This window comes from Panthera pardus, unplaced genomic scaffold (genome assembly GCF_024362965.1).
Source record: "Panthera pardus isolate Hobbes unplaced genomic scaffold, ASM2436296v1 HiC_scaffold_26, whole genome shotgun sequence".
NCBI classification, from domain to species: Eukaryota; Metazoa; Chordata; class Mammalia; order Carnivora; family Felidae; genus Panthera; species Panthera pardus.
The window spans coordinates 18770649-18795762 of NW_026526832.1; the positions used below are offsets into that span (position 1 = coordinate 18770649).

At 39.7% G+C, this 25114-nt stretch overlaps 1 protein-coding gene and 1 pseudogene across 4 annotated transcripts in view; one reads left to right on the forward strand and one right to left on the reverse strand.

Annotated features, from left to right (window-relative positions):
* BABAM2 (BRISC and BRCA1 A complex member 2) overlaps nucleotides 1-25114 on the reverse strand; it is a 397579-nt gene that overhangs the window by 260971 nt on the left and 111494 nt on the right. For all 4 annotated transcript variants that reach the window (XM_019448772.2, XM_019448794.2, XM_019448765.2 and 1 more), the window contains exon 5: nucleotides 12665-12859. In XM_019448772.2, coding sequence (XP_019304317.2) covers nucleotides 12665-12859 — 195 coding nt within the window. The remainder of the gene's footprint in view (nucleotides 1-12664; nucleotides 12860-25114) is intronic.
* Nucleotides 12116-12216, forward strand: LOC128773717 (U6 spliceosomal RNA; annotated as a pseudogene).

Here is a 25114-nt window from a genome sequence, read left to right on the forward strand (position 1 = left end):
TGTGGAAGGGTTAGTCCAAGAGGAGCTACCAGGCCATTCTGCAAAGTGGAGCTTGACAGAAATCTTCGAATATGTTAATACGCTGTTGGCAACAGTGTGGAGAAACAACCACCGTTATGTACTGCTGCTGGGTTAATAAACTAGAATGAATTGCATGGAGGGCATTTTACAGACAAAATTATAAACACACATAAACCTTGATCCAGCCATTCCTCTTCTAATTATTTATCTTACAGACATACTTGAACACACACAAAACGGCAGGTACGAGGATGACGGGTACAAGGATGAAGGTGCTCTCTATGTGCTTATTCAGGAAAGAAACTCGGAGCTGTATCAAGTCAAGAGCAAAGCTGCCAAGCACGGTGTGTGATATATGTTACCACTTGCATTAAAAGGGGGGAATGTGTGTGTATATACAAGTGTCTGTATTTGTATTTGCTTCTACGCGCGTAAAGGAACTCTGAAAAGGTACACTAGAAGAAAGCTATAGCAGTGCTTACGTGGGATGGAAAAGGAAAGGAAGGCGGTCCTGATTTGGGTGGATATTGGACACTGATGGGAGAGAGACTTTTCCCTACATATCTTTTAACAGATTTTGATGTTTCAACAATATGAATATATTATTCACTCAAAAACTTTTAAAAAGAAATTTACAGTCCAAATTGTGCATAATGAGATGCTCCTAATTCATGCCTTCACTCATCCATCCATTCATTCATTCATTCATTCATTCAACAAACATTTACTGAACACCTACTGTGCCAAGTGCCAGGTTAGGTGATGGAGATCTTAAGACAAACAAAATACAGCCTCTGTCCTCATGGAGCTTAAAGTCTATTTTGACTAGACAAACAAAATATTACGATGTGATGTTCTGACAGATATTCACTGGATCCTGTGGAAGTCATGGAGTTAGGACTCCTCATTTTAGGTAACAGAATTCCATTTCAAACTCACTGAGCAAATGAAAGATAATTTATTACAAGGATCTGAGGTTTCTCATGGAATCTAAGGCTAAAACGCAGCCCAGCCTCAGTTCGAGAGACTTGAACACCTTGAGCTGTTTGTCCTGGTCTTATCTCTACTCTATGCTTCATCTTTCTCTCCAACTACCACTTTCTCATTCCTTTGACTAGATAATATGAGAAAAAATTTACATGTGACACACCAGTTACTCACAAGGAGGCTAAGCTCACTCTCTCAGTGCCATCTCCACATTCCCAGGCAAGAATTCTGTTTGGTTTATGCGCCTTCTGAACTAATCAGCACTACCTCCAGAGTTCTTCACAGTAAAACAGCTAGGGACACCATAAATTCATTAGAAATAACTGAAAAACTAGGGAACCTTTTAGGAGTGGGGGGATTAAGTTATGTGCACTCTCCCCCAAAGCCATAAGATGATCTGAGGGGTTGTCTCACAGAACACTTCGAACACAGGATCCTTCACCTTTTCCCTTTTACTTCACGGGAAAAAAGCATTAAAAACTCGGGGAAGGGTCGCCTGGGTGGCTTAGTCAGTTAAGCGTTGTACCCTTGATCTCAGCCAAGGTCTTGATCTCAGTGTTGTGAGTTCAAGCCCTGTGCTGGGCTCCACGCTGGGCATGAAGCCTACTCAAAAAAAAAAAAAAAAAAAAATCCGGGGCAGCTGGTTCTCTGATGTCCCCTGCAGACCCTTTTACGCTGAGAAATCTGTGCAAAGGGTGCTCCCTACATCTAAGTGGCCACCTAGGAAACGGGGCAAGGCACCCAAGATTTCAGAACAAACAAGTGGCCTCCCAAACAGAGGCACGTGGCACGATCCCCGTCCTTCCTCACACACTGCTCTCCAAGGTACAGGCAAAGGAAATGGAAAGGATTTCCTCTGTGCTTCATCTGCTTCCATAAAACCAGGTTTTCTCCACTTAATGCATCCTGCTGCTAAAAGAAATGTGAACTTCCTACTGACAGTTCTATTATTTAAAAAATAAAATAAAATTCCTTTCAAATGTCAGTAAAACTGAAAAAGCTATTCACACTCACCTTTAATGTCTACAGGTATAAAGTAATTTAGAGGCACACACATACCACTTCTTAGGAATCAAGTCAAAATCTGAGGGCAAGATCAGATTGAGGGCAAGATCACTACTGAGGGCAAGATCCCAAGTACTCCTACTGACATCCAGGTCAGAATTCGATATAACAAATCCATTACAAAAACAATAAAAATGTGAGCCCTGGTCATGGGTTCATTTATTTTAAATAATGTTCAACTCATAATAGTTCCATGTGGTTAAAAATAAAAACAAACAAATCTGTCACTTCCTAGAAGTGTGTGTAACACAGCTGATACCCACACCACACCCTTTTCAAAGGAGCACAAGTTTATCCCTGTCTCCAAGTCAAGTGCCGCCAGGGCATAACTCCCAAGCAGAATAAATTGAAAGACGATTATGAGAGAAGAATCCCCTGCTGACGAGCATCACCAGAACACCTACTCCATCCTCATGGCCAAGGTAAAAGGGCCACGCACTTTCTGACCCTCCAGATATTTTGATCTCCCTCGGAGCACTCTGGCCCTCCTCTTCCACCATTCTAGACCAGTGCTATCCAAGAGAAGGGAGACATAACACACAAATGTAAGCTACACATGCATGTGTAAGATTTTTAGTATTTTCTAATAGCCACATCTAAAAAGGTAAGAGAGGGGCGCCTGGGTGGCTCAGTCGGTTAAGCGGCCGACTTTGGCTCAGGTCATGATCTCGCGGTCCGTGAGTTCGACTCCCGCGTCGGGCTCTGTGCTAACAGCTCAGAGCCTGGAGCCTGTTTCAGATTCTGTGTCTCCCTCTCTCTGACCCTCCCCCGTTCATGCTCTGTCTCTCTCTGTCTCAAAAATAAATAAACGTTAAAAAAAAATTTTTTAATAGAATAAAATAATAAAAATAAAAAGGTAAAGAAACAAGCAAGATCAATTTTAATGCCATATCCCAATATATCTAAAACACTCCCATTTCCACATGCAATCAATATAAAAATTATTAATGAGATCATTTTGGGGTACGAAGTTCTTCAAATTCTGGTTTATACCTTGCATCTGCTTCCATCCCAGTTCCGAAAAACACTGCAGGTGCTCAACAGCCACGTGTGTATGGCTGGCTGGCAGCTCTCGTGTTGGGCCGAACCGTTCTAGACATTTTTCCAATACTAACCTCCACGTTAAGTTAGATTCTCTCTGTCACAAATACCTGAAGATCTGCTTGAGCCACCAAACGTTCCTAACAGGAAGGCTGACACCTGTCGTCTGGTCAGTGGGGAGTGATCATGGGACCCCACTGCCTCTTCCAGATGATTCGTTTTTTCCTCCACCAAATGCTGCCTAAACCTACTGTCCCTACTTTGTTTTCTCCACCTGCATTCCTGACACCCTGCAATGTGCTCTCCTCTGCTCCGAATGCCATCAGAACTGCTCCCGGAAACATAAGCACCTCTGTCTCTATTAACAACTAATTTTGGGGGCACCTGGGTGGCTCAGTTGGTTGAGAGACCAACTTCGGCTCAGGTCATGATCTCGCAGTTTGTGAGTTCGAGCCCCGCGTCGGGCTCTGTGCTGACAGCTCAGAGCCTGGAGCCTGCTTCGGATTCTGTGTCTCCCCCTCTCTCTGCCCCTCCTCTGCTCACGCTCTGTGTCTCTCTGTCTCTCGATAATAAACAAACGTTAAAAAAAAAAAATTTAAAAACTAATTTTCCCTCTCACCTTGCTTTCCATTCCTTACCTACATCTTAGTGGCATCAACTTCTACTGGTCCACATATGGTACTTTATGATGAACAGCATATTCAGAGACAATACAGGAACAATCACTAACCTAGAATGTATTGAGCCTCTACTATCATAATTCATTTCAACTATTTACAAAAGAAGGCTAATAATAACAATAGTGTGTATTACATAACCCCATGTTTGCTCAATTCTGTTTGCTTCCTACGCACAGGATCTAATTTACCTTTGTCCCAAGGCTGGGTGACAGGGAAGTTACTCCAGGAAAGTGACAAAGAGAAAATCTATAGTCACACGTACACAAAACTAATGACAGGATTAGAATCTGAAGCTCCCACCTCTCAGATCACTCTCTCTCCAACACACTTCCAAATGGCCTCTGCCCAGAAGGACCTGAAACTCCAACACATACTGCTATAAAAGTAACCAAACAAGGAGGCCATTAGACTGAGCTGGTTCTAACACCTTGGTAGGTGACTTAAGCAAACTGGAATCTCAGCCAGTCATTTCCTAGAAATGCCTCAAAATTAGCAGGAACAATCAGTCACAAAGTGCCAACTAGGCTTTCCCAGATAATTCGAGCACTTAGGCTATAGCCAAATTCCCTGCTTTGCTTCAGTGTCTTCTCTACAAAAACCCTGCCCCTAGCTTTTGTCAGTAGAATGCTGCTAACCACGTCGAGGTGATGTTTACTCAAATGAACTCTCAAAAGTTTTAATATCCTTGTTTATTTTTTAACACTGCTCACATACTTTCCCTTCAAATGTAACATCACAGCAGGATGAGATGACAGAAGCCTAGGTCATTAACTCAAATGAGGAGCTCCTCCTAGAACAGCTCCTTTCTTTTCTGCACGGTAGTTTTAAATGCTGCCAGAGTTTAATTTATAAGCCATAGATTCCTAAAATCTCACTGGCATTTGGGGTCAACTATAATAATGAAAAAAAAAAAATAATTGCTTCACATTCTCCATTATGTAAGTATATGCCATTATTAAGAAAATACCCACAAAAGGAAAAAAATCTGTTGCCAAAAAACTTTTATCTCACAGATCACCCACTGGTATTCTTTAATATGTAAACTATGTGAAAATAAGTGGTTGCAGAACATCTCAAAACATTCATTTCATAGCAGGAAAGAAAAATGTCTTTGATAAAAATATGAGGTACGATAACTAACTTTGAGTTCTGGGAATTAGAAGTCAAAGAAAAATTCACAAACTTCTTTATGGTGCTTTGTTAAAGTTAACAAACACTGGTTCTTTAGACACAACAGACCCATGCAGGAAATACTGACAAGGCAGTCAATATACATAATTTAAAATGAGACCTTAGGCTTTAGCCAATGAGAAAATGTATAATGTACCTTTATTTTGATATACTGTATCAAAACAGTATATATGATTTTATACCTGTGGCTTATGTTGTGGCATTCATCAAAATTAAAATTCTAATCTTAACACTAACTCTGCTTAAAGAGGTAGCAGAAGGGAGATCTTTGTGGTGAGGAATAGTTTTGCCTCTTGACTGCAGTGGTAGTTACAGGAAATGATGCATGTGGTAAAATGGCAAACACATACATTGTACCAACGTCAATTTCTTAGTTTCCATACTTTACTATCATTATGTAAAATGTAACCACTGGAGGAAACTCAGTGAAGGGTATGCAAGATCTCTCTACTATTTTATACCCTCTTGTGAATTTATAGTCATAAATAAATAAACAAACAAACAAACCTTAAAAAAAAACTCTGACCATGCAGGCACATATAAGAGTTGTTTATTCTGGGGATGCTTGGGTGGCTCGGTCAGTTAAGCATCTGACTCTTGATATCGGCTCAGGTCATGATCTCACGGTTTGTGAGTTCAAGCCCCACGCTGGGCTCCGTGCTGACAGTGCAGAGCTGCTTGGGACTCTCTCTCATCCTCTCTGTCCCTCCCCCCACCCCTCTCTCTAATAAGTAAATAAACTTTTTTAAAAAAAGAATTGTTTATTCTGAACATATAAGCTTACATTCCAATGTATCCTCTGTTTTCTCCAGATTTAAAAAAAGTGTTTACTAAAAATTACAAAAACACCATAGACAAAGAATGCAATGTTCAAAACTAACATCTACTCATTCATTAAAGGAGATGGGCAAGGCAATAAGAGAAATGGCTTCATAAAAAGACAAAGGCAAAGAGCAGAGGGTTTTTGTTGGTTTTCTTTCAAATGTTTACCTCCAAGTGTGCACTTGCTGAAACCTTCTAAATGGAAGTTTGGGGGGGGGGGCGGAGATCATCTTTGAGGTGATATGGAGGGAACACTGTATTTCAAATTACCAGACTTGCCAGAATGTTGATGAGAGATTAGAACCCTCTCCCTCTTCTACATGGCTACTGAAATTTTCTTTTTGCCAGATGACAATAAAATGGAGGAGGCATCTCAGGTTTTTAAGAGTCTCACACTTTAAGAACAGAAATGGAAAGTTAAGAATGTAAATTATGTGGCAGAAAGAAAAATTCAATGACGACAACGGTGAAGGCAAGCAGTCACCATCCTCTCAAAAGAATACAGGATCTTGTAATCCAAAGGTATTAAATACTTACATATACTCTTGGATTCATTACAGAGGGTACTTATCAGATGGACGGTCGGATCAGGAGAACCAAAATAAAGGGACTTATATTTAGGCCAGGAAGAATGTATCAATCTTATGGTGGTTTAGTTAGAGAGCATATTAATATTAATGTTTTAATTAATAAACATCAATGTATTTCATACAAAAGTCTTCATGCTTCAGTATTACACTAAGTGATAATAGATCGGATTTACTGACCAGTAAACCAGAATGTGTGCTTACAATTCTTGTTCCCCATGTATGTCATGCCCCTAAGTTCTCCAACCATTCACTGACCTCCTCTACCTATCATGCTGTGCCCACCATCCCTTGTGGGCTTGGCCAGTTCCAGTTCATCAGTGACAGCTTTCCACAGTCACTCCGCTCCTCAATGGTAGGGTCTTCTAAATTCTTACACAGGCTCTACTTCCACTTGAGACCATCTATCCGGCACTGCTCCTTCATTTTTCACAAATATGTACGGAGCCTTCTCAATTGGATTTTAACACCTTCAAGAGCAAAAGCTGTGGCTGGTATACAGCCCTTGTAGCCCAAAACTAGCAGAGCAGACTTTCCATAAATGTACATCAGTCCTGCACTGCCTTAGCCCTATTAAAATTGCATCTTGTGGGGCCGGTACAGCATTCAGTGCCTAAAAATAATTTTAAATAGATTCTGTAGTCTTTCAGAGCAACCACCTTTTCAAACTCTGTGTTATGAGAAAGCCTGAAAAGCGTGCCTTTCAATGTCCTAATAAAACAGTGAGAAAATAGGCCCAAAAGAGAATCCCTGTGACATTCCACAAGAGACCTGATGGCTGACAAGAGTTATATCCAATCTTTTAGGTGTAGTTCTTCCACATATTCAAATGCCTTAGAAAGGAACATACTGTCAGTAGAATATTAAGGGAGAATGAAAAATGAAGGGCACCTGGGTGGCTCATTTGGTTGAGCGTCCGACTTCGGCTCAGGTCATGATCTCACGGCTCGTGAGTTCGAGCCCCGCGAGCTGGGCTCAGAGCCTGGAGCCTGCTTCGGATTCTGTGTCTCCATCTCTCTCTGCCCCTCCCCCACTCAGGTTGTGACTCTGTCTCTTAAAAATAAATAAACATTGAAAAAATTTAAAAAAAAAGAAAAATGAGATAATCTAAGTCAATGACATCCACCTTCCTTAAAAGGGTAAAACAAATTGCCATGACTATTTCTTGGTTACCCAACTTTTGTTCCAACGGACTATTGCGTTCTTATGTAAATGTCTGCAAATCATCCTGAGTGTCATTAAAGACCTGAGTGTCATTTCTTTTAAAAATCAACAGAATGTTTTTTCTTTCTGCAGTCTTCTAAGATCTTTCTGCTTCTCCACAGTATCTCAGAGATATCTCTGAGAGCATATCTGCCAGTTTCTTAAGTACCCTGAAACAGTCTCCTGTAGAGACTGTGTTCCATCTCCAAATGGAACACAGCCTTGCCAATACCTTGACTTTAGCCCATGGAGACCCATTTCCTACTTTTGACCTCCAGAACTAGAACATAATACATTTGTGTAGTTTTAAGCCACCAAGTTTATAGAAATTTTTTACAGTAGCAATAGGAAACTCATACAATCCCTGATTCAAAAAATCTTGGCTCAAAATCAAGTTCCTTTCTTTCTGCCAGGGCCTTGTGTTTATTGTCCAGATTCTTGGTCTAGTTTTGGATTCCATTAGCAGACTGTCCTTTAATGCATTCCTGAACCAGTATGCCAAACTTCAGTGTGTTTCATCCCTCAAGACACCTTATATTCTGTTCCTTGACCAGTAACTAACTCATATGCCTATATATTTATTTTATAGTCTCAGCTCCCACTTCTACTAGGCCTTCTCTAGGTCTGCTCTGCTGTAAGCTTGACCTCTAACTACCCACCTTGCCTTGTCATGGGATTCTCAGTTTCTTTACTTTCCCTAAATCCATACCCATTGCCCTAATGCTTACAAAGTACTCAATAATAAATCAAAATAAACTGGGGTGAGTAGAGCAGTAGAAGGTTTTTTAAGTGAAGAATGGAGAATCAGTAACATTAAATACAAAGTTTTTAAAACACTATAAATTCAAACTGTCTAGCTGCTTTAAATGAATTTAAACTCCAATAGCTACATGGACTACAAGTCGAGTATTAGCTGACCCAGTGAATACACAGTTGACCCTTGAACACAGGTTTGAACTGCATGGGTCCACTTACATGGAGATATTTTTCAATAAATACAGTACAGGACTATAAACGTATTTTCTCTTCCTTATGATTTTCTTAATATCTTCTTTTCTCTAGCTTACTTCATCATAAGAATACAGTACATAATACATATAACATACAAAGTATGTGTTAATCGACTGTTTATGTTAGCAGTGAGGCTTCTGGTCAACAGGAGGCTATTAGTAGTTAAGTTCTGGAGGAGTCCAAAGTTACACACAGATTTGTGACTGCATGGGGGGAGGGGAAGAAAGACGGTGACCCTAACTACGTGTTGTTTAAAGGTCAACTATAATTTAAAAACTTTTTGGATCAGAAAAGGTGCCATAAAACTAGATATATTTAAATTCAGCGTTAATATTCAAAGGGTGAATTGGGTGGGAAGGAAAATCCTAAAAACTAAAGACTAAAAAAAACTAAAGTCTGAAGTGATTCTCATTTTCAAATGAGTCTATCAGCACTAAAGACAACACTGGTTCACCAAGAAGTCATGCCAAATTAACCTAACATCTGTTTTTGAGAAGAGAAATATGATGATTACTCAATAAGAAGAAATGCTAGGACTAGAGGATAAACTAACTTCAACAAAGTTTTCCTTACTATCCACGTGAACAGATTCAAATTTCAAAATAACCAATAGTTTAAAACCTTACACTCCGCAATGTTGATGGAAACTGAAAACGGTGCAGCCTTTATGAAAAACAGTAAGGAGGTTTTTCAAGACTTAAAGATAACATTAGCAAGATGGTCCAGCAATGCCACCCTTGGGGATATAATCAAAAGAATTCAAAGCAGTGAAAAGATATGAGCACGCCCTTATACAATACAGCTTTATTCACAATAGCCAAGGGGTGGAAGCAACATAAACGTCCATCAACGGGTATATGGATAAACAAAATGTGTACATACTTACAATGGAACACTATGCGATCTTAAAAAGGGATGCAATTTAAACATACTACAAGCTGCATGAACCTCAGAGACACCATGCTAAATGAAATAAGCCAGTCGCAAAAGGACACATGCTGCATGACTCCACTTATTTGAAGAATCTAAAAGACTCAGAATGATAGAAACAGAAAGTAGAAAGGCAGTTGCCAAGGGCTAGAAGGAAAGGAAACTGGTACTTAATGAGTATAGAGTTTCAGTTTTATAAGATGAAAAAGTTCTAGAAATCCGTTGCAAAACAAGGCAAATATACTCCACACTGTTAAACCGTATACTTAAAAATGGTGAAGATGGTAAATTAAATTTGATGTGTCTTTTACCACAATAAAATAAGCAAGATAGGTTTTTTTTTTTTTAATTTTTTTTCAACGTTTTTTATTTATTTTTGGGATAGAGAGAGACAGAGCATGAACGGGGGAGGGGCAGAGAGAGAGGGAGACACAGAATCGGAAAAAGGCTCCAGGCTCCGAGCCATCAGCCCAGAGCCTGACGCGGGGCTCGAACTCACGGACCGCGAGATCGTGACCTGGCTGAAGTCAGACGCTCAACCGACTGCGCCACCCAGGCGCCCCGCAAGATAGGTTTTTTATTAAACTTTGGACAGAACAAAAAAGATGGTTTGCAACAAGAATAAATTTTAGACCTACTGATTCAAAGGCAATAATCATGGCATAAGACCTTGGGAAACACGTCCTTTAAGAAAACGCTGAAGAATAAAAGGGGAGGAGCCATATTTAATAAGAAAAGGAAGGCTAAGTGAAACCTAAAAGAACAAACACAGAGAAGGGAACCTGCAAGTTATTCTATGCTTAACTAAACCCAACTTTATTAACTCACTCATTCAACAATGTTTATAGAATGTAAACAATGTGGTCGGCACTGTTCCAGGTGTTTCTGATACAACAGTGAACAGAGCAAAGATCCTTGCCTTCACGAAACTCTACATGTCAGTGGGGAAAGACGCACAAACAACAAGCGTAATAAATGAGTGCGGTAGACTATTTCTAAGTGTCTCCCAATGGTTCCGGGTATTCACACTCTCGGGTAATTCCTTCCCTGTGTGTGGACTGGACTTAACAGAATATAGAAAACGTGATAAGATGTCACTTCCAAGATCAGGTTATAGAGACTATGACATCTGTCTTGCTCACACACTCTTGATCTCTCCTGCTTGCTTGCTCCGGTGAAGCCAGCTGCCATCTTATGAGCTGCCCTGTGGAGAGGCCTTGCGAAGAGGTGAGGAACTGAGGGCGGTCCCGGCCAACAACCAGCACTGAACCGAGACCCTCAATCCAATGGCCTGGATGGTACTGAATGGTACCAACGGCCACATGAGTGAACTCGGAATGGATCCATCTCCAGTTGAGCCTCGAGGTGACTGCAGCCCTGACCAACACCTTGGGTTCCGCTTCTGAGAGACCCTGAAGCACAGGGTCTACACAGATTCCTGACAAACAAAGACTACGATAATAAATGTGGTTGCTTTAAGCCACTACATTCTGGAACGATTACTTTATGCAGCAACATACATTAACACAACATGTTAATCACGTGGTATGTTAAAAAGAGTTACAAAAAAAAAAAAAGTAGAGCAGAGTAAAGGTGGGGGTGTGTGAGATGTGATTTAAAAATGGGGTGTTACAAAAACTTGCATGTGAATGTTTATAGCAGCATTATTCATAATGGTCAAAAAGTGGAGCAGCTCTTTCTGCCCACGGGTCCTGTCCCCATGCTTTAATAAAACCACCTTTTTGCATCCAAAATAATAATAGTAATAGTCAAAAAGTGGAAACAACTCAAATGTCCATCAACAGGTGAATGGATAAACAAAACGCGGCACGTCTAAAATGGAAAATTACTTAGCCATAAAAAGACATGAACCAGTGATACATGGAAGAATCCCAAACATATCATCCTAAGAAGCCAGTCACAAAAGTCTACATATTGTGCGATACCACTGTATGAAAAGAAAGTTTATACAGAAACAAAGTAGTTTAGTAGTTCCTGGGGTTGGGGTAGGAAAAGGACTACCCATAAATGGGTGTGAGGGATCTTACCGGGGTGAAGGAACCAGTCTCAAACCAGACCATGGTTGCTCAACTTGGTAAACGTATTATAAATCACTGAATTGTACACTTAAAACAGGTGAATTTATGGTTAAGGAAACTATATGTCAAGAAAGCTGCTTTTCAAAAAAACAGGCAGTGTTATTAATACAGGCGTGCAGAGAACAGGACACAAGGGGAAAAACGAAAAGGAAGGGTTCAGCCGTGAGAACATCTAGGGGAAAGAAGGCAGAGGAGGGAAAAGTACACAAAGACCCCAGGGCAGCAGCGCACCTGTGTGTGTGCAGCCCAGCAAGGGTGTCAGTGTGGCTGGACTTGAAAAGTTTTAGGTGGGAGAGTGAGAGATGAAGCGGGAGAAGCAAGGATGGGTAGAGGACGGTGGTTACGGCAGCACGTAGGGCCTCTGCACGTCCACGGGAAAGACGTGGGCTTTTGCGACGCGAGAAAGGGAGAAGAGATGAAAGTTGTGCGCAGAGGAGAGATGTGACCTGACTTGCATTTTAAAAAGATCCTACAGGGCATGCCTGGGCAGCACAAACACTAAAACCGGAACGATACAGAGAAGATTAGCATGGCCCCTGGGCAAGGATGACACAAGCTCCTGAAGCGGTCCCCACTTTTATAACTAAATATAAAAACGAAAAGATCCTACAAAGTAGGAAAATTATAAAAAGAGATGATAAAAGGCTCCACACAAGCTAGCTACCGCCAGAGTTACTGACCTCTCTGATCTGACTGGGACACTGACACGTTCTACACTGAAAAGGAGGGGACGCTTGTGTCTCAAAACGTGGCCTCTGTGACCTGCACCAGACCCCAGTCCAGGGGGGCCTGTTATACAGGCAGGTCCTGAAGTTCCACCTCTGATGTGTGAACACCTGGCTCTGAGGACGGGGGAACCAGATGAACATTCAAGTCCCTTCAAACTCTAAATTATGAGAAAGTATGCAGGCAACTAAAACCACGCTTGTCCAGGGAAATGGCTGGGGTTTACTATAAATGAATAGCTCAATTGATTATTTTATTACAGATGAAGTGCTCTTTTTTCCCCATTCTCGAAAATCCTTACCCAGTTGTTTTTTTTCCCAGCATAAATTTCCATGTTCTCTCCATACTGCGGCTCTTCCAGTAACGTCTGATACTCAAACATGAGGCGGGAGCTCTCACGAAGGCGGCTGCACTGGAACTGGTGATACTGTTGCACAAGCTCCTTCACCACAAGCAACAGACATTCAGGATTTGAAGGATTCCAGGAGGCAAGGTTCTGTAGAAGCCATAAATAAAAGACCAGTTGAAAAGGAATTTTCATACACATCCAGCATCCCATCAGCACATCGACACAGAGGAAAACCGTGATGAAAATCTAAGATTACTCTTAATTAGCCATAAACTCAGAACTGAAGTTACAAGGGTCTTTTGAGCTTGGTGACTTCTCCTTGTCTTCTAAAAATCCTTGCAGAAAATGAAGGAGAAATTCCATTAGAAGGAGGCACAGACAGTAAAGTGTGAAGCCGGGTAGTAACAAAATGAGAAACGTAGATACCCTAGAAGATCATCATTTTAGCCCTGGGAGACTTAATTTCCTCTTATTCTTTTACAATTTTATTTTTTTTCAATCTGCACATAAATTCAGCATTATATGCTTAACATCATTCAACCCAGATCCACAGACCATCTGCATCTATGCCAGATATAAATAAATGTTCCGTAAACACTGGAACCCCACAGAAACACAAGCACACCGATGATGGTTTGGTCTGGAAATGATAGGAACGGAGTAGGGAAAAGGGAAAATAAGTTAGGAAATACAAGGTTGAGAGAGAGAAAGGAAATGGCTGTGAGAGCTGACGACAAGGAAAGGAGCTGGGAATGGGGAGAGATTCGGTAAGCATGCAGTCCTTGTTAAGCTCACATTCATTCATTCATTCATTCATTCAACAACAGCTATCAGATGCCTATTATTAAGCTTCAGCCACTGTTCTAGGCAGTAAAGAAAACAAACCAAGCCCTTGCTCTCCAGAAGCTTACATTTTAGAGGGCCAAAATAAGCAACAAACAATGAACTACATCAGATAGTAATAAATGCTACTGAGGACCAAACAGCATGTATCTCGGAAGCCTAGTGAAGGGAGTGACACAAGGAGAAAGAGGTGATCAGCTTGTGTGAAATGGTGCTGACACAGTGAGTTAGGAGGTCTGAGAGTTGACTGTAAGGTCCAGTGACACACCCATCAACAGCGTCCTCAAAAAGCACTCTTTGGTGAGGTAAAGTACGACTGTCAAGCATTTAAGAGAGAATGGGTAGAAAGTGCACATAGCTAGTATAGACAATTCAAACTGGTAACTAGGGAGGAGTGTGGGGTCAAGGGAAAGTTCTGCTCAGATGTTTGTAGCCTGCTGGAATGTCCGTGTAGAAAAAGGGGGGGGGGGGCATTAAGGGGCTGGGTGCAGAAGAGCAAGAGGGAAGAAAGCCAACAGGTAGATAAGGATGGGATCTCTAAGAGGACTGGCTTTAGAAATGAGCACAGAGAGCCCATCCATAGGAACAGGAGGAAAAGACAAGTGAAGGAGGAGGAGCACAGGTAGGTTGTTGTGTGAGGTGACAGGAGCTTGGGGCCAACTTCTCTCCTTAGAGCTTATATGTTCTCCTTGAAACACGAAGGATGGTCACCAGCTGGGAGTTAGGAAGAAGGAAATGATGTTGGAAGTTTGAGAAGGAAGTGTGAACCAGTCATTTGGAAGAGTCATTCAGAAGAATAAATGGACTGGAAAAATGTAGGAGGAATTCCAGACAGCACTAAAAGCCCCACTGGGGTTAGAGGTACAGTTTTTAAGTGAGACAAATTAGCATAAATTTCGTTGCCTGGGTGCAAAGGTGGAGTGAGAGGAATTTAGATTTAACAAAGCTTGGGACCTTGCCAGAAAAGCACAATAGAAAGGAAGAGAGGCAAAAGATCTGAGAGGGTTTGCAAAAGAATGATTACAATTATGGACCATGGCTGTTAAGTCAGGAAAAGGCCAAGCAAGTCTGTAAGGGAGGTGGGTTAGTGAAAGGGTGGCAGGACCAACGGTCCTGCGTTTCGTGGGTCATTAGGTATCATCACACGGGGAAAGGCTTACTAATAAATAGGGAAGATACATAAGCTTGAACTAGGGCTACTACAACTCCAAGGACAGTAAGCAGAATGAGAATGACAAATGAAATAAAAGCCTGGTAGGCTGGTGCTCATTAGGGTGAGGTTTGCTCCTCCAATTAGGTCAATCAGTAGGTGTCCGGCAGTAACACTGGCAGTTAATCCCACAGCCGGTGCTACTGGCTGAATGAACACTAATGGTCTTGATACCTACTAACATAGGAACGAATAGAAGAGTTGCTGGAGATGAAACACTAAAAAGATTGAACTGGAAGGATGGGAGGTATGGTCAGAGGATAGGATGGTTGCAACTGGGAGAACAGAGATGAATCTGTTAACTGGTACTGACAAGGTATGGAGTACTACCGAGAGTGTGCCTGGCTCGAAGAATCCTTTATGTGAATATTAAATCATATATTTGGGGAATTTGGGGAAAAGGGAATGCTACCAATTTCCTTGGTATTGGTAGCAGCACCGAAGAGCAAGAAAAACACCTCCCGTACCTCCAGATTCTGTTTCAAGTGGGATAATCTCAGGTGTGTCTGGGGTATTGGGGTGTTTGTTTTAATCACAGCTTCCCGGGTGATTCGAATGCACAAGAAAGGCTGAGGACCACTGACTTGGAGGAAAAAGAATTACAGAAGAGGTTGCAGGTATCTAGGACTCTACTGATAACAGACCATGTTAATACCCCAAAACACTCAATCTCCAGAAATCTAGAAATTTAGCATCAAGAAAGAGAATACATATTATACTATGAATGTTCAATAAGTGATAATTATATAGCTTGCCAAGTGCTATATAAATTCTCAGAACTTTTCATACGTTCAAGTTAATCCACATCACAACCTTACAAGTTATATTAACCACTTTACACATGAGGCAAAAAGTAGTTTAATATCTTGTCCAAGGTCAAAGAGCTATTAAACAATAAATCAAGTTGAATTTCAAACTTAAGCAATTTGGCTCCAAGTCCCTGCTTAAGTACTACACCAGAGGTCCTTACACATTTTGGTCTTGGAAACCTTTTACACTCTTTAAAAAAAAAGTCCTGAGAACACCAAAGAGCTTTTGTTTATATGAGTTATAGGGATCACATTTACTATATTAAATATGAAAACCGAGAAATTTTAAAAATATTTATTAATTCATGTTAAAATAACAAACCTACTACATGTTAACATAAAAAAACATTTTTTAAAGAAATCACTATGATTTCAAAAAAAAAAACAGAGCATGGCATTGTTTTATATTCTTGCAAATCTCTTTAATGTCTGGCTTAATAAAAGAGCTGAATTCTCATACCTGCTTTTACATTCAATGTTGCGATATGTTGTTTTGGCTGAAATATATGAAAAAAATCCAACCTCACTCGAATATGTACTTTAAAAAGAGAGGAGTATTTTAATAGCCTTGACAAATAATTCTGGATATATTCTTCTTGGATACTATACCAAAACTCAACAAGTGGTAGTTTCTTAAAGGTTAGTTACAATGTGGAATCTGAAACTATATTCATAAATGTTTCATACTCTTACATCAAATTCCATCCATCTATCCTGCACTTTAAACATATCATTTACTTATATATGATTTTGTACCATCATGATGTGGTCATTTAGAAAATACTGATTCACTGAGTTACGTAAATCTTCCAAACTGTGACACGTTTCATTTATATAATACCAAACGGTCACATTCATTAATACCATAACTAATCTCACCAGAAAAGTCTATCAAAAGAAAAAAAAAAAGTAAAGAAATGCATCCTTTAAAAGGATAACAATTAATCTGGTCTACTAAATGGGTTGATTTACAGGCACTAAATGACAATGAGGAAATCACAAAATGCTCTTTTATTTACAGGATAGATAGGTCTTAAGGGAAGTTCAAATAAAGACTTGATGAACAGAAGAAAAGTAAGATCTTCAGCATCATACAGTGAATGAAAGGCAGCCCTAACTATGAACTGATTTGATAAGAAGAGTACAAAGTCTTCACTGGCAAATCTCTTGACTTCAAGATTCTGAAAATTCCTTTTGAGCTACTCAAGAACACAAAGTACCAATAGGATAAAACAACACAGTATAAAACTTAAAATGATCAGTATGTAGCTTGCTGTGCATTTCCTCCAGAGATCATCATTAAACATTAATAGGAAAAATATGCAACCTTCCATTTCTTGGTCAAGTAGTCAAGTCCCTATTCAAGGACAAAAAGAAAAAACTTTAGTTACTTCAACTTCTATTTTTTTCAATTCTATCATTTTCTTTAGCTGTTTGGCAAGTTACAAGCCTATATCCCACAATAAAGAAGAAGAAGAAGAAGAAGAAGAAGAAGAAGAAGAAGAAGAAGAAGAAAAGAAGGAGGAGGAGGAGAAGGAGAAGGAGAAGAAGAAGAAGAAGAGGAAGAGGAGGAGGAGGAGGAGGAGGAGGAGGAGGAAGAAGAAGAAGAAGAAGAAGAAGAAGAAGAAGAAGAAGAAAAAGAAGAAGAAGAAGAAGAAGAAAGAAAGAAAAATTCTAAAAGCATCTAAACTGGCAAACATCTCTTACCAATTTCAATTCATGTCAAGTAATTCAACCTAATTGTTAAATGCATAAAGATATGCCAACAAGTCCCTTTCCATTAAAATATAATCTCCCAATGCATGGAGATGCATTTGACCTCTTTGGCCATTCAGTGCATACTTCACCGTGAAATGACTTAGCCAAAAAACATCCTCATCAGGGGAGGTAAAGATAGGCTCAACAAGATAAAAATCCTCCCATTATTGCTATATGACCATTTTTACTTAGGTAATTTGTGGTTAGAACCACTTTGTTTAGAAGAGGAGAACACAGAAAATATTACAAGATTGCGATCACTTCCTAACTCTAGGACATATTTTTTAAATGGTCTAACAATGGAGGATGTTGGCGCTTTCCACTCTCTTGAGTCAAGTTAGATGTCCAAAGGTTTCTTCAGGGAAGTGTGCAGGCCAGCACTTGGGAACAGGGGCTAGGTGGATGGTGCAGTCGAGGCATAAATTAAGAGGCCTCTTTAGAAAAAAGAGAAATAGGTATGTCTATATATATACATATTACATATATATATATTATATATATATATAGGTATATATATATAATATATATATAGGTATATATATATAATATGTATATATAATATGTATAATTCTATGTATACTAAGTTCTTATTCTACTTACTTTTGGTAATGCATGAAAGAAAAAATCTGAAATGAGGATGGTCATGAAGAGTAAGCATAGGACACATACTACCAAAGAAAAGAGAAAAGAGATATCAAAAATGAGGAATGAGGGGTGCCTGGGTGGCTTAGCCTGTTAAACAGACAACTCTTGATTTTGGCTCAGGTCACAATCTCACCGTAGTTTGAGTCTCACATCCGCCTGTGAGCTGACAGCACAGAGCCAGCTTGGGATTCTCTCTCTCCCTCTCTCTATGCCCCTCCCCTGCTCACGCTCTAAATAAATAAACAAACAAACAAACTTTTAAAAAATGAGGAATGAAAACCCCATTAGAAAAAAGCAATAAAATACAATGAAAGTAAACAGACAAAAGCAGAGAATTAACTACTATTATGACACTTTATTCACTCTCACTAAATACTGATGAAGCAGCTCAGGGAAGGTGTGATGTCAGTTCTTTTTAAAGACAGGTTAACCAGAGAGGCTGGCTAACTCTGGTAATACTCAGGGGCGGACAGTGACAGTGCAGAATGTAAATCTGCCAATCCTCTCTTCAGTTCCCTGAAACATCGGCTGCTAACCAAACAGTTCGCACCTGCCTCTCTATAGCCGTGACCCATCTCACACCTGGTGCTAATTCTGGATTCCCTACTTTGGCTCCCCTGCTGGGGCTGCCAGATGTGAGAGATGTTCCTGCTCATGGGACCCTCAACCATCTCACATTTCTCTCTCATCAACACACTCCACCGCACATGTATACTCCCAAACCAATGGCTCCACGACCTTGAACATGCCCAACAAATCCTCAGTTCCTTGTCAGCTTCCTTATGTCAGCAACACAGTGATGGATACTGTTTTTGGAGGCCTAGCTCACCCTCAATTCACATCTCACTGAAAACATGGCTTCTCAGCCATACTGAGGCAAATTCAGACACATCAATCAATGAAAATAGTTGGGAAACGATGTGCTAAAGTTCATATCTTTGGGGGGATAAAGGAGAAAAATAAGCAAATTAGCAAATGAGCCCTGGGGCCCATCACTGCCTAATAATGGAAAGAAAAGAAATTGAAGGGGAATTTTTTTTCTTTAAAAACAAAAATCTTATAACGAAAAATTTCCATTAATAAAGGAATTACCTGACACTTCATACTACAAAATTTTGCGCTGTCTGGCAATCAGATAAAATGGAAATCAAAACTGATTGACAGCATATGAAAAGCATGCAACCTTATTAATAATCAAAGAAATGTAATATTCCTGGGTTCTTTTTTGTTAACTAACTTTTCGTTGAAAAAAATAATATATACACATGGTAAAAGAAACAGCACTTTTCCAATAGCATAAAAGAGTATCAACAACAAAAGTTAAGTCTCCCTCACAACTTATAGATTTCCCCAAGTAGATTTCCCCATTCCCCAAGTAGACTACTCTTATCCCCCAGAAAAAGCAACACTGGGACTGTGTAAGGCACCAACATTTGGCCCTTCTTGGGTATTTCTAGATCACCTCTAGCTCTGCTACCGCTGCACCTTCTCCCCCACTCTCTTAGGCTACATACCCTAGCTCCCCTGGTTCAACTAGCTTCCCTTGAATCAGCTGTTAATGTGAACTCAGTAGCCTGACTTTTACTCCAAGATGGGTCCTTGGTCCCATAAATTGTTTCTTGCTCTCTCATGGGACTCATGATTCGGCCAGCCCATCACTTTTTAAGCAACCAGCTAACGCTAGTGAGGATGCAGTTTAATGGACACTTTCACACATGAGAGTGAAAATTGATATAAGCAGTTTCATTCTCAAAACCCCCTAGAAGTCCTATTTCTGGGAATCTAAGAAAAAAAAATAAGGGGAAAGTATCATAGGCAAAAAATGTACAGTCATTTAAAATATCATGCAACTGCAAATAACCTACATGCCTGATAATAACAGTTGAAAAACTGTTATAGTCATTCAAAGGAATACGCAGCCAGTATGTTTACAAATACTATGCAAGAGCACAGAAAATACTATTAAATACTGGCAAAATATTAAATGAAGACAAAACTACATATACATTAAGATCTTAACTTGATTGTCCCCATCCCCTCCTAAGCCCCTACACACCAAAAACCACCTGTGCATAAAAAAATTATTTAGAAGAAATGTTAACAACTGATGTCTACAGCTGGGAGCTATTTAGAAGAGTTCTTTTTTCCTTCTTCTAAATGTTCTATACTTTCCAAATTTATATAAATGTGTGTATATGGGGCGCCTTGGTGGCTCAGTCGGTTAAGCTGCCAACTTCAGCTCAGGTCATGATCTCGCGGTCCGTGAATTCGAGCCCCGCGTCAGGCTCTGTGCTGACAGCTCAGAGCCTGGAGCCTGTTTCAGATTCTGTGTCTCCCTCTCTCTCTGCCCCTCCCCTGTTCATGCTCTGTCTCTCTCTGTCTCAAAAATAAATAAACATTAAAAAAAATTTTTTTAAATAAATAAACGTTAAAAAAAAATAAAAAAATTAAATAAATGTGTGTATGTGCACATAAATAACACATGCACGTATTTTCATAATGGAAAACTACAAATTTGAAACAGTAGGGGTGCCCATGTGGCTCAGTCGGTTAAGGGGTCTGACTCGTGGTTCCAGGTCAGGTCATGATCTCACGGGTCATGGGTTCGAGCTTTCCATCAAGCTCCATGCTGACAGTGCAGAGCCTGCTTGGGATTATTCTCTGTCTCCCTCTCTCTCTGCTCCTCCCCTGCTTGCTCACTATCCCTCTTTTACTCAAATTAAATAACTAAACATTAAAAAAAAATAGATTAATATACTTCAAATATCTCATTTCAAACTGTCTCCAATCTCAAGTTGAAGCAATTCCACTTGCCATTTACAAATTTTATGAGGTCAGACTTCAATTGTCTCTTTTTATCAACTCAAAGTTACCCAGTTCCACAGCCTTCTGGAGAACAAATCTTGCATCGCTTAACCCTAGATAAATATGCTTTAAGTAACCTTGAACTGTTTCTTAAATTCCAAACCTCACACAACATTTCCAGAAAGCTACTGCAATATGCTATAATGTAATGGCAACAGTTGTAGGAATTCATTATGCTTCTCTCAACCAAAACTCTTTTGTGTTAACATTCCTCTGAATGGAAGTCTTAGGAAATGACCGGTGACATTTTACATTTCTAACAAGAACTGTAACTGGACAGCATGAATTTTTAAAATATCACTTCATCTAGGGGATACAAAAGATAGAAATAAATCTTCTAACTGACCTATTTGTAAGAGGACCACATATTATCAAAAATGAATGTCTACACTGTGTACAATAGCTCCCGTAACACATCACCTAAAATGACTTAAATGAAATTATTTTAAACTTTGTTTAGACTTTTTTTAAAATACAGCAACTTCTTAAAGTAGAGTTAACATAGCATGACGTTTAAGGGTGGGTGACAGGGAAGCTGAATTAAGGGAACTCTGGGACTACACAGAGCAAGTCTACTTCTACCTGCATAGAACTACCCTTATAATCACGCGGCTAACAAAAAAGACAACACAGCACTCACAAGCGTATCCCTTACAGTTAACTTGTAGTTCCTGTTTAACTTCTATCTTTTGAGAAAATTCACGCGTTAAGAACAAAACGGGGTAGGTGGTAGGGGAGAGTACCCCACAGTTGCATTCTGTTCCACTAAAATTTGTAGGGTACCACAAAAATAAATATTGGTAAGGCAAAAAATTAAATAGGGTCATTTTGTAATCCTCAGTGGCTTTATTTTCAAATACTCTAATAATTATCTTCATCCTTATAAGCAGGGCCTATGGAGTCTGAGATTTGAGATTGTTGCCATGATATTTGAAGTTGTTGTTAATGACGGTCTCTGAAAACTCAATGGGTTCTGGGAAGTACAGAAGAGCTAACTGAAAAGATACAAATCTCTGACATCCAAATGAACAGGTAAGGAGACAACCAATATAAGACCATTTCTGGAGTTAATATGAGCTTTAAAAGATACTCCTAGAAACAGATTACATCTTCATATCTACTTAGGAACTGTATATGACAAGAAAATTGAATATACACTGGTGAAACAAGGTGACGGTGCCACCTGTATTCAGGGGCTACTGAGGGAGGAGGAGAAGGCACTCCAGACCTTTTAAATCCTGCTTTAACCAGAACACCGCTACCATTCTGGTTTTTGTTTGGTTTGTTTGGGTTGGGTTGGGTTTGGCTCTGGCTTTGGTTTTGTTGAAGTTTTACCTAAGACATCATCTGAAAAAAATACTGCTGGGAAAATGGGTCTCATCTAATACACAGTAAATACTTTAGTGAAATCTCATGCTCCTTTTGCTCGTCCTATCTGTGACCATCTTCATCTTGATACCAGAATCCCTGATAAGAGGAAGCCAGAGAAGCCAGACCCATTAGATGACTTGGAGGACCCACAAGAAGAGGTGCTGAAGGAAAGCATTTTCTCTAGTTTAAGACATCAGCCCCAAGTCTCAATTAATGTACAAATACACAGCTCATGCTTAGAGTAAAAGGGATTTGTCACCTTAAATCATACATATCTTGATAATAAGCAAAATGGAATTGGTATCTTTTCAAAAACTCTAATCTATTTGGGTCATCCATGAAAGCTTCTGGCTGTGATTTCTCCCTCAGCTTTCTCTAGAGCTCTCCAAGGTTCTGACCTGCCTCTCAACCAAAATCCAACTTCCCTGAATTCTTTTTTTTTTTTTTTAACTTTTTGTGACCTAGGATCTTTCTAAAAGGGCTTTTTTGTTGCCCTGCAGGATAAAATACAGCAGTCCATTCCCTGGCTTACAATCAATAAAACCTCCTGGCTACTAATGGTAAAGTGATCCTGACTGTGCATCAGTACAGAACAGGGCCAATACGTATCTTTAAGAAGGACAAAGGTAAAGTCCTGAACAAAATCCACAATTAACCTTAGTAGCTGAAAAATCACTTTTCCATGTGATTTCCCCAGTGATAGAATTGCCAGACTCATAATAGAAAAAAAAGCAAAACGAGGAATCTTAAATCTGAACTTTGAAATGCCATTCAATAGGCAGCCCCACCCACAGTTGATAGGTAAGCAAAACTTCCAATTAACAGAGGACGTCTGGGGAATCTTCAAACATCTACAACGAAATGACCTATCAGTGCATCACACCAGAATTTTCTATCATCCCAATTTTGTGCTTGGGTGTCAAAATGGTGCACTTGACTTATTTAGTTTCTTCCACAGGTAAACATGCTTTTAATCTAAAATATACAATAATATCTAAAATTAGATATTTGGCTCCATTTAGAAAATTCAAAAAATTATCCCTTCTTGCCCATCAGAAATTACTGTAAAATTACCTGTCAACTTTTCTTAAAAGGTGACCAGCATGCAGGCCCAGGTCATGTTGAAGTATCCCTTCACATAGGTTTCTATGGCCAGCCTGCACACTTCTAAGTTCTGTTTCTTTGGAAAGAAAGTACTGTTTCTTTGGAATTGGAGGTAGATAGATGATAGGAAACAAGGGTTGGAGGGAACAGGGGAGGGAAGGAATCTCAAGCCACATCCCTTGGCCCAGCCTTCCTTTTTATTAAGAGGAAGAAAACAGAGAGCAGATTCCTCTCTAGCTTAGAAACCCCCTTAGGTGCAATAGAGTTGAAAAGAAGGGACAGAGTACTGTCCACAGAACCTTTCCCAGCCTTTCTTCTCTCAATAGTATAATCACTTAAAGAATAGTAATGGTAGCTTTTCCCTGACATCTTGAATATAAAGAGCTAAGACTGGGAACACTAACATCACTGAATAGAAGCACTTTGGAGAATACGGACTTGAATAATAACTAAATCCACTCTAGCAAGGTGCTACCTTTAAATATAAAATCAAATCTATTGGGAGCTAATATGCTCAAGTTTTATACTCACTGTTGATCAAAGAAGTATGAATAAGTAATATTATTATTAAGTTCAATTTTGCATAAAATGCCAGTGTAAATAAACCCTAAGCACTAAAAATCCTTTTGTGTGGCCAACAAAGTGTTTTAAAAGAATTTAAATTTAAATTCCTTTAAGCTGAGCACACATCCAGCTCACCAAGACCCCAACAATCTCACACACATACACACACACACACACACACACACACACACACACACACACAAACCTCTGTGGCCCAAATTAGTTGTGCCCCTGAAATGAATGTTGCTATTTACCTGAGTCACTAACACCACACCCCTTCTCAATCGACGTTACTCAATTCTAAGAATAAAAGGCAACACCGCAATGGCAGAAAGAAAATTGGCAAATGTGATTTCTAACTTAATTCAAATTGTTTTTCCTGGGGATGTATTTAAATTGTCCAGGTTGCTCGAATATCATCCAGGGATGTGATTTTGAAGGAGACAGCTTGTTACTGGTTTTCCTGGCTGTACTACAAGAAACAACAGTGTGAGCTTATTTTAAGTTAATGTGTGCTTCTGTGTTTCTTTACAAGAAATTAACTGCAATCATCTAGTTAAAGCAAACACTTTGTTAGGGTTTCGTTTTTCATCAGAAAATGTCTTCAGGAGTCTTTTAAACTTAGAAGATTAAGAATCCCAACTTCTGCTTTTAGATTTTAGGCTTGAAGCAAATTATTTACATCACAGGGAAAGATCATTCAAGCCTAGTGATCCTTTGTGGCACTGTGTTTTTTAGCCATACATGAGCCACAATATCCTAGGAGTCCTATCCATTCTCCCAAATCAAAACAGTAATCCTTTGCCTGCCTCAGCCAGAACCAGACCTCGGGGTCAATTCTCATTTCTTTCCAGCTATGATAGTCACAAGGAGACCCATAGGAATGGGCAGTATGGAACAAAAACAGAACAAAGAGCTTCAACCAAGTTATTTTTAACTAGAGAAACACCTGCAGGCTCTGACACCTGGCTTCTGACCCCTGCCCTAGAGGATTTCCCTAGCTGGACTTGGCCTCTGGGCTACAATGATTTATATTATACAACTGTTTCTCCTGACCTTAGCTGAGCTTCCAGGACTGAATTCCAGACCTACGGACTTGCCAGATACTCCTCTTCTTAGTCAAAATCCCAGTCTTGGACCTTCCTGGCCAGTGGTCTTAAAGTCACCAGTTGTCCTAGTAACACAATTTTTGTGTAAAAGACTAGAGGAAACGTCAGCTAAAAAAGAAGCTAC